Source organism: Cricetulus griseus, chromosome 2 (genome assembly GCF_003668045.3).
Source record: "Cricetulus griseus strain 17A/GY chromosome 2, alternate assembly CriGri-PICRH-1.0, whole genome shotgun sequence".
Lineage (NCBI taxonomy): Eukaryota > Metazoa > Chordata > Mammalia > Rodentia > Cricetidae > Cricetulus > Cricetulus griseus.
Genome location: NC_048595.1, coordinates 42,160,129 through 42,168,605, shown reverse-complemented (window position 1 = coordinate 42,168,605; position 8,477 = coordinate 42,160,129). Strand labels below are relative to the sequence as shown.

The following is an 8,477-nucleotide window of genomic DNA, read 5'->3' as shown; positions in this document are numbered from 1 at the left end:
TGGCTGACCCGGACACTCTCTCCCTTCATACACCACTTCAACACCCACTTGGGATCCAGAGAACCTGGAAACCACATTCCTCCTCCTATCTTGAAACCAGAATTAGCTGCCATTTTATACCTATCAATATCCTTCCTTGATATAAAACATGAACACAGGTGAAAAAAATAATTGCTGTCGTATATGCCCCTCCCCATCCAGTGGCCTCTGAGGGGGCCTGCAGCTTAGTTGGACTGCTCCTGGGAAGAGTGCTCCTGGGAGGCATGCTGGCTGGGCTCTCTGGGGGCCTCTGCATCCTGACCATCTGTAAAGGACAGAGAAAGCAGCTGGTTTAGAAAGAGGTTGAGTCACAGGTTCTCAGACGCAGATTTTCTACTAGGCCTTATCTTGATCCCAGGCCCCTGTGCAGAGTGACATTTGCTGGGCAAGAGACTGACTCCCAGCCCTGGCCACACGGAACAGCCTTGAGTCCCCCATCCAGTCTAGCTCTTCATTGCTTTTTCTCCCAGCTAAGACCCTCCACTCGCCCTTCTGTAACACGATCGGTGAACAGTAAGGGGCAGCTAGTTTCATGAGTGCCTTGCTGGCTAATGTTTAGTTTGCCCTCAGAAGAGTCTCATGAGGCAGAGACCACTATTTGTCCTCTTTGGCAGGTGCTGGACCTGAAGCACCACAGAGAGCATGAGTTTGTCCAAGGTCACATAGCCATTACAGGCAAGAACAAAGTGTATGCTTAGGCTGCCAGCCAGCAAGCTTCAAGCCATACCAGCTACAAGGCAAGTGTGCTATGGGCCTCAGTTTCCTTTTCAGTAAAACTGAATAGCATCAAACTCACCCAGTTCATTGGACAGTTTTGATATTTATATTAAAGAACTCTTTGAATTTGCCAGCTTTCTCCAAATCATGGAGGCTCACAGGGGAGAAAGGAATAAAGCCCTATGAAGTCTAAAGCCTGGCTGGAGAGGTGGCTCAGGGCTTAGAGCATTTGCTCGTCTTGCAGAGGACCTGGGTTCAGGCGCTAGCATCAATGCTGGACCACTAACTGCCTGTAACTCCAGCTCCAGGGGACCTGATGCCCTCTTCTGGCCTCTACAGGCATCCTGACATGTGCAGCAAACATACACATTCAATCACACAAATTAAAAAGAAAATAAAAAGAAACATTAAAGCCAAAAGAGCCCTTAAAAACAAAACAAAACTAAAGAAAGAAAGAAATGGCGTGATGGTGAGATGACTCAGCAAGCAGGGGCTCAGAGCTGCTCCGGGAGCTTTGTGTGCACTTGCAGTCACACACACACACATGAGAACCTGAGTCTGTTCCCTGGAAACTCTGAGAAGCATGATGGCTAGGAAGGTGGGGACAGGGGGATCTCCTGCTCCCTGAGGCCATTCTAGCCTAACTGATGAGCTCCAGGCCAATGACAATGAGATACCCTGTCTCAAAGGAGATGGACCATGTTCCTGAAGATAACACCCAAGGTTATTCTCTGCTCATGTAGGTGGCTGCTCACCCACCCCACACACATATACAAACATACATGTACATATGCACAAAAATAAAATATCAATTTTCTAAAAATCTAAAAAGAAACTGCAAAGCGCTCATAAATGCCAAAGGCCTGCTGACCCTGTAAGGGCGGACAGTGCTATGGGGTTCCGTGCTCAGGTCTCCCAGGCAGGGGTGGCAGAGCTGCCAGGCAGACTCGATAGCTCCTGTCACCCATCCCCTTGGGGGATGACAACGATGGTGTCTCCTGAGTGGCACCTCCAATGACTGTAGATCTGGGACCCTCTGATCTACTGAGCACACCGAGATCACACTTCCCCCACACCTTGCCCACAGTGCTGTTAGAGAAGGAGTTAGTCCTGCATATGAGGTCAGACAGAGAAGTGCCTTCTAGTCCCTTCTGACCCCCTTGGTGTATGGACTATGAGAGGGCTATGGGAAAGAGCTCAGCCCAGGCCCCTCTCTCTACCCCAACTTCAGATGACCTCTCCCCAAAGTCTCTCCAGCTCATCTGGAGGCAGGAATATTGGTCTCTTACTGTTAGTCTCCTTTTCTGTATCATACATGATGGTCAGTGAAAAAGACGGTGGAGATGGCGGTGGTGGTGGCGGTGGCAGGTAGTGGAGAGCAGAGAGGTAGCCTGGCGGGAGGAACTGGGACTGCTGTGGTTGGGACGGTGGAGGTGGTAGTGGTGGCGGCGGCGGTGAACAGTAGGTTGGCTGGAGGTCTCGGGCTGGTTCTGGCACCTGCATGGACACACAGACCGAGGGACAGAGAGGGAGACAATGAGCAGCTAGGCCGGCCAGCTGGTCAATCACTTCTTTTATTTCTCTAATGGGGCGGGTGTTGGCTCCCCACGGGGGCAGATACACTTCTGTGTACGGGGCACTTGGGACAGGTGTAAAGCAAACATCTGCTCATGAATGCAGGCAAGCAGGAATACACGTATCTTAGCTGAGCCCAGGACTTTTCCCCAGGGTGCCGGGCTCACGGGAAGGAGAATCGCTCTGGGCTTGTCCAACTCCATTGGCTGGGCTTTCTAGTGAAGAGGGACTAGAGGAAGCACACACAGCATCAGTGAGCAGGCAGGGGCAAGGACAAAGAGGGGGGTGCTGCTGGGCGTGTCTCAAGCCTGTGGTGAGGATGGCAGCACATGAGTGGAAACAATCTAATGACTCTTAGGTTTGATCCAGACGTGACAGGGGTGGGAAGGGGACTGTGAGCGTTCTGATCCCAAGCTCTCAGCCAAGTCTCACGTTGGAACACAGCTTCTGCCTGGGGCCAGTGTGACAGCGCAGCCCCAAATTCGGACTAGACTCACACCCTTTACAAGAGTGTCTGGTAGGCCTGTCAGTCAGAGCCCTGCCCTGGATGTCAAGTTCAGGCTTCTGTGTGAGCAGACAGCTTCTGTGCCACAGGCTCCATTCGTTATAGCCTCTCTGTCTGCAGGCTGGTGGCACCTGCTCTCCTGGGCTGTAATAAGGGGGCAAATGGAGCACCCACATCTCTCAGGTTGGGCAGTAAATGGTGCCATGAGAGTTAAGAGACAGGATTTCTCTACCTCTGAGACATACTCAGGATAGCAGAAAACACCTGGACTTGAAGCAGAGCATCCCTGGCACCATACCAAGCAGCTACGGGTCCTGAATCCCAAGTCTCATTCATGAGACCTGTGGCACTGATACTCAGCAGAATAAAGGCTTTCTAGAAGCTTCGCTGCATGAGTCAAAGGTCATGGTCACCCCTGGGCTCCCAGTGCCTTTTGGCCTCCAACTGGGAGAAGCAGACACCAGAGCTCAGGCCTAGTGGTGCAGACCCACCTGCCCGTGTTCTCCTAGAGACACTCCCTTATGACAACTGGCTCTCTGGGGACTGAGCACCAGTGAAAGTGGTAAGAACAACTGGGATAAGGATGAACTTGGAAGGGATATGGATTCCAACTTACCAAGCTGCCTCCATGGTAGGGGCTACAGGAAACATGACGGAAGCTTCTTTGTTGAGGGATCCCCACAGCTGAGGATGCATCCTGGCCATCCAGTGGGAAGGGCTGGTAGGATGGCATGGGGACACAGGCAGGGCACTGCTTGAAAGGCTCTCTCTCAGGGTACCCAGCTCCTGCCACATGATCAGAGCTGAATCTCAGAGGATGCCCTAAGAAGACAGACAATGAGAGAGGCGTGTTAAGAACACAAATCGGAGGGATCAAGATTGCATTGCTATCTCCCGGGTAACCACGAGATTGACATAACCAACTAAAGAAGTCTCATACCATACTGGGTTTCATTATACTTTTATACACGTATATATAGTGTATTTTGATCATGTCATTCCCAGCCCTCTTATCCCCCGGCCCCCATTCTCACTGATCCTTTCGCCATTTGTCCCCTCTCTACTTTAATGTCTCTCTGTGTTTGTGTGTGAACCAGTAAGATTAATTAGGGTTACTTACAGGAACATCAAAGGCCACACCACTGGATAAAAAGTGTTTCTTGCTTGCTCAGCCACTAGTAATTGCATACAGATACTCGGGGGAAGGCGTTTCTCATGAGCCTAATCTTAGGAGTTAGTGACTACAAAGTTATGCCCTCCATGCTCCACCCCTTCCCCAGGCTCTTAGCGTCTTTCCAGCCCCTCTTCATGATATTCCCTGGGGACTGGTGGAGGTGATAGAGGGATCCCATGTAGGACTGAGCACTCAACTGCCACCTATCCTCGACACTTTCACCACCTAGGAGTCTATAGTAACTGCTACCTGACATACAAACAGTGACACTCATCTTTTAGAGTGAGTTCTGGCACACCTGTGCTGTGATGAGCAGTAAAATTCCCAGTTCCTGCCTTCACTTGACATTGTGTTGGGGAGGGTCAATTGGCTTTGGCCAAAGTCTCCGTGTTCCACAGTGCTGGTGCACCCCGGGGAGGGTCTAAGTCATTGTATAGTGGTTCTCACTCACCACTGGACTCTGCTTCAACTTCTGTTCCTGCGGTGTGGTGTGAACAGCACATCCCAGCCAGTTCCCACCCAGTCACTGCAGCAGCGTCTCGCCGCACTCCTTTGCTCTTTCACCCATCTGAAGACCTTTGCAGATGTTGGATCCCAGTGGACCCATCCATTACCAGACTTCTCTACATTGACTAGTGGGATACTTTGAATCTCACAAGGACGGGATTCCAGAAGACAAGGAAGGTGACTGTGACAAGTCACAAGTCACTGTGACAAATACTCAGGGCAGTTTAAAGAAGGGATGACTTATTTAGGCTCACAGTTCAGGGCTGTTGGCAGCACTGAGTCTTGGTGAGGCAGAACATCCTGGTCCAAGGCTGTGGTGAAGCCATGGTGCTCAGTTATTTCAGCCAGGAAGCATCAAGAAAGAATGACCTGCTAACAAGCTTTCTCTGTCACCATTCGCCCTATCCAAGACCCAGGCTATGAGATGGTGACACCCACATTCAGGACCCACGTCCCTCACCTAGTAAACTCTCTGTAAATGTCTCCCAGATGCACCCAGAGCTGTGCTTTCCTGGTCTAAGTGCTTCTCACCAACCAAGCTGACCATTCAGGAGCTATCCTCAGGGCCACCAAGATGGCTCAGCAGGTAACGGCACCTGCCACCAAGCCTAACAGCCTGAGTTCCATCCCAGAGACCCAGGCTGTAGAAGGAAAGAACCAATTCATCAAAGCTGTCCTCTGACTTCTCCACACGTGCCAGCATTAGTCACAAGGCCCACCTTCTCCCCAGCTCTTCATAGCACTTGTGCTCAGCACATTTTAAGTTCCTGTTCATTGAGAGGTGGGACAGAGGTATGCTCTTACAGGATTGCTGTTTTAGGCCTGCTTTCCTCATCAAAGAGCGAGTTCCTTTGGGGAGATAGATTCCTCAAAGTCCCAGAAAGCAGAAATGATAGCAGAACATTGGCATCCATTTCTGAAAGTCTGGCACTGAAGGAAGAACTTGTCTCAGGTTAGACATGAGCAGCCTGCTAACTCAGACTCTCCGTCACAGGGGGAGTGCCAAAACCACATCTGCCTCTCAGCAGGCCATTTTCCAAGCACCTCAAATCTCCACTACCCGAAACTATTCTTTAAGAGCTGGAGAGATGGCTCAGTGGTTAAGACCATCAGCTGCTCTTCCAGAGGTCCTAGGTTCAATTCCCAGCACCCACATGGCAGCTCACAACTGTCTGTAATTCTAGTTCCAGGGGATCCAACACCCTCACACATACATGCGGACAAAACACCAATGCATTACAAATAAGTAAATTAATTTTTAAAAAAGAAAATTTCGGGCAAAACACCAATGCACTACAAATAATTTTTTTTTCTTTCGAAACAGGGTTTTCTTTAGCTTTGGAGCCTGTCCTGGGACTCGCTCTGGAGACCAGACTGGTCTCAAACTCACAGAGATCCCCCTGCCTCTGCCTCCCCAGTGCTGGGATTAAAGGTGTGCGCCACCACCACCCGGCTATTAAAAAAGAAAAAAAAAATCGTACTTTAATCGTGAAAGCAACATGGCATAAGAAACAATGTAAATTACGCACAAAGTGAGGCGAGGAAAAAGCCGCAACATCTTAGGGAACCAAGCGACCCCTCTGGCCAAGTAGCAGAAATGCTCGATGCCCAACCACATGCGGTGAAACTGAAAAAAAGGTGAGTGCAGGTGCACCAGGCCAGAAACTTCGAGACTCTGACAGGAGTCCAGAAAGCTAGTTGGAAAAGCGGCAGGCCGGGCACGCAGGCGCAGGAGGGCCAGGCTCGGGTGGGGAGGGGATGGCCCCTGGGTCTTCCGGGGGGGGGGGGCGCCGCGGCTCCAGCTGTGCAGCTGCCTTTTTTTGTTTGTTTTTTTTTTTTCCTTGCAAAAAGCACAAAGGCCGCAAACTGCATCCCAGCGCCAAGGCCCCTGCGCGGCCCGCTCGCCTCCTCCAGCCTTTCCCCACCCAGATCCTCGTCTGGGAGCGTTCTAAAGAAGCGCGGTCACCTAGGGAAGGCGTCCTCCCCACCGCAGCACCGGTGTGGGACGCCAGCTTAGAGGCGGAGGCTGCGGCCTGACGCAAGCAGGCCCGAGGAACCGTCGGCGGCACGAGGCCGGGCTTACCGTAGTCGGCGAATGGCAGTCGGGGCACGGGCCGCACTGGCAGGAGCTGCTCGGGGCCGCAGGGCTCGGGCCTGGCCACCTGCGGGCTGAGCTGGGGCAGCCACGCCGAGGGACGGTCGGGCGCCCCCCCGGGACCCCCCGGGCCAGGCTGAAGGGTGCCGGGCGCCCGGGGCGGCCGCCTGGGACCAGCTGGAAGGCGTTCGGGCCTGGGCTGCGCGCCTGCGGGGGCCTCTCGAGGAAGCAGGCGGCCGCCACCACGGGGCCTGGCCCGACGCCTCCTCCTCCTCCGACGCCTCCTCCTCCTCCTCCTCCTCCGGCGCCTCCCGGAGCTACCCTGGGCAGTGCGCAGATGCTGGAGCTGGAGGAGGCCGCGGCCACCACCGGAGCCCCAGGAGGCAGCTGGGACCCCTGCTCCTCGGCAGCTTGGGTCTTGAGCACCTTCTGCGCAGCCATGATCTTCTGGCGCTCGGTGATGAGGTAGCACTTATCGCAGATGCAGTGCTTCCAGCGGCACTTGCCCGCATGGCCCTTGACTGGCACCAGGTAGCCATGGTTCCGGCACCTTGAGCACTTGGGGGTGCGAAGCATCTTGTCGTCCAGCTTGGCAAGCTCTGCTTCCAGACGCAGCCACCACCTCCAGAAGCTGCAGAGCGAGTGAGGCAAGGATGCGCGGTGCCCCACAAGTCCTTGGTGCTGGGGATATTGGATACACTTGTAACAAAACACTAAACTGAGTGTCCCCGGAACTGCAGTAGGGCTCTTGGATTTTCCCCTTTTTTCGGGGGGTTGCAAAAGTTGCAGCGTTTCTGTGTGTTGAGTAGTGGGGTGCTGAATAAATTAAAAATGGAATACTTACTGCGTGTATGTCATGTGGGTTATTTGAAGTCTCCGGCGCTTGGATTTTCAAACTTTCTGTTCCCGCCAAATTGTAACTGGAAAATAGTTTGAATTTTTTTTTTTTGAAAAAAGGCGGACTACTCAACGGTCCAGAGTTTTAAAACTCGTCAGAAACAGAGCTGTTAATAGTTAAACCCATTCCATAGGAAAGTTCCAGAAGAGGCGATGTTTCTCCTCCCTGAAGCTGCTGCTTGTCTCTCGTCTCTCTCCTCTCCAGAAAAAGGAGCAGTCATGCTTTTGGAATATCCTTAGGAGCTAGTGCGGTGTGCTGGCTGCTTACAGGCATGCCCTTACAGAAATTCTGAGTTTGTGAATCCTGTCAGAAGTCGTATCTGAAAAATTCGTCCTTAATAATGTTCTAAAGTAGTGGGTTGGTGATGGTGTTCTCCTTTAATCCCAGCAGTCGGGAGGCAGAAGCAGGAGGATCTCCGTGAGTTTGAGGCCAGCCTGGTCTACAAAGTAAGTTCCAGGACAGCGAGGGCTGTCACACAAAGAAACCTTGTCTCCACCCAACCCCCCCCCCCAAAAAAAAGATTCTTCCTGATACAGCTGCGGATCCAAGGTGGGACACACAGCAAGGTGTGTGCAGACCTAGCTTGGGGTGGCTTGCACCTCCAGAATGGCATCTACACTCAGAAACTACAGATATTACAAGGAGCCACAGTTTGACAGTTTGCTTGGCTTGTGACAAAGAACAGATTCAAGTCCAGTCACTGTTAGAGAAGAGAAGTGCCAAACTTTACAGCATAATCCCACCCAAAAGACAAAAATAACAACACACACACACACACACACACACACACACACACAATCTCCATTTTAAAATCTCTAATAACCCAAATCCATACAATCTGTCATTTAAAAAAACAAAACAAAACAAAAAAGAGAGAGAGAACCTAGCTTTTGTCTGTTTGAGACAAGGTCTCACTATATAGCTCTGGCTTTCTAGGAACTCACTATGTAGACCAGGTTGGTCTTGA

The 8,477-nt window shown here is 51.9% G+C and overlaps 1 protein-coding gene across 1 annotated transcript; it reads right to left on the bottom strand.

Moving 5' to 3' along the window:
• Nucleotides 1-224: 224 nt before the first annotated feature.
• On the bottom strand, nucleotides 225-7,188 carry Dmrtb1 (DMRT like family B with proline rich C-terminal 1). Its single transcript, XM_027402276.1, is given in 6 exon segments — nucleotides 225-304; nucleotides 2,046-2,253; nucleotides 3,453-3,658; nucleotides 6,601-6,763; nucleotides 6,766-6,875; nucleotides 6,921-7,188. Coding segments are annotated over 6 exon segments (1,035 nt in total).
• Nucleotides 7,189-8,477: the final 1,289 nt, after the last annotated feature.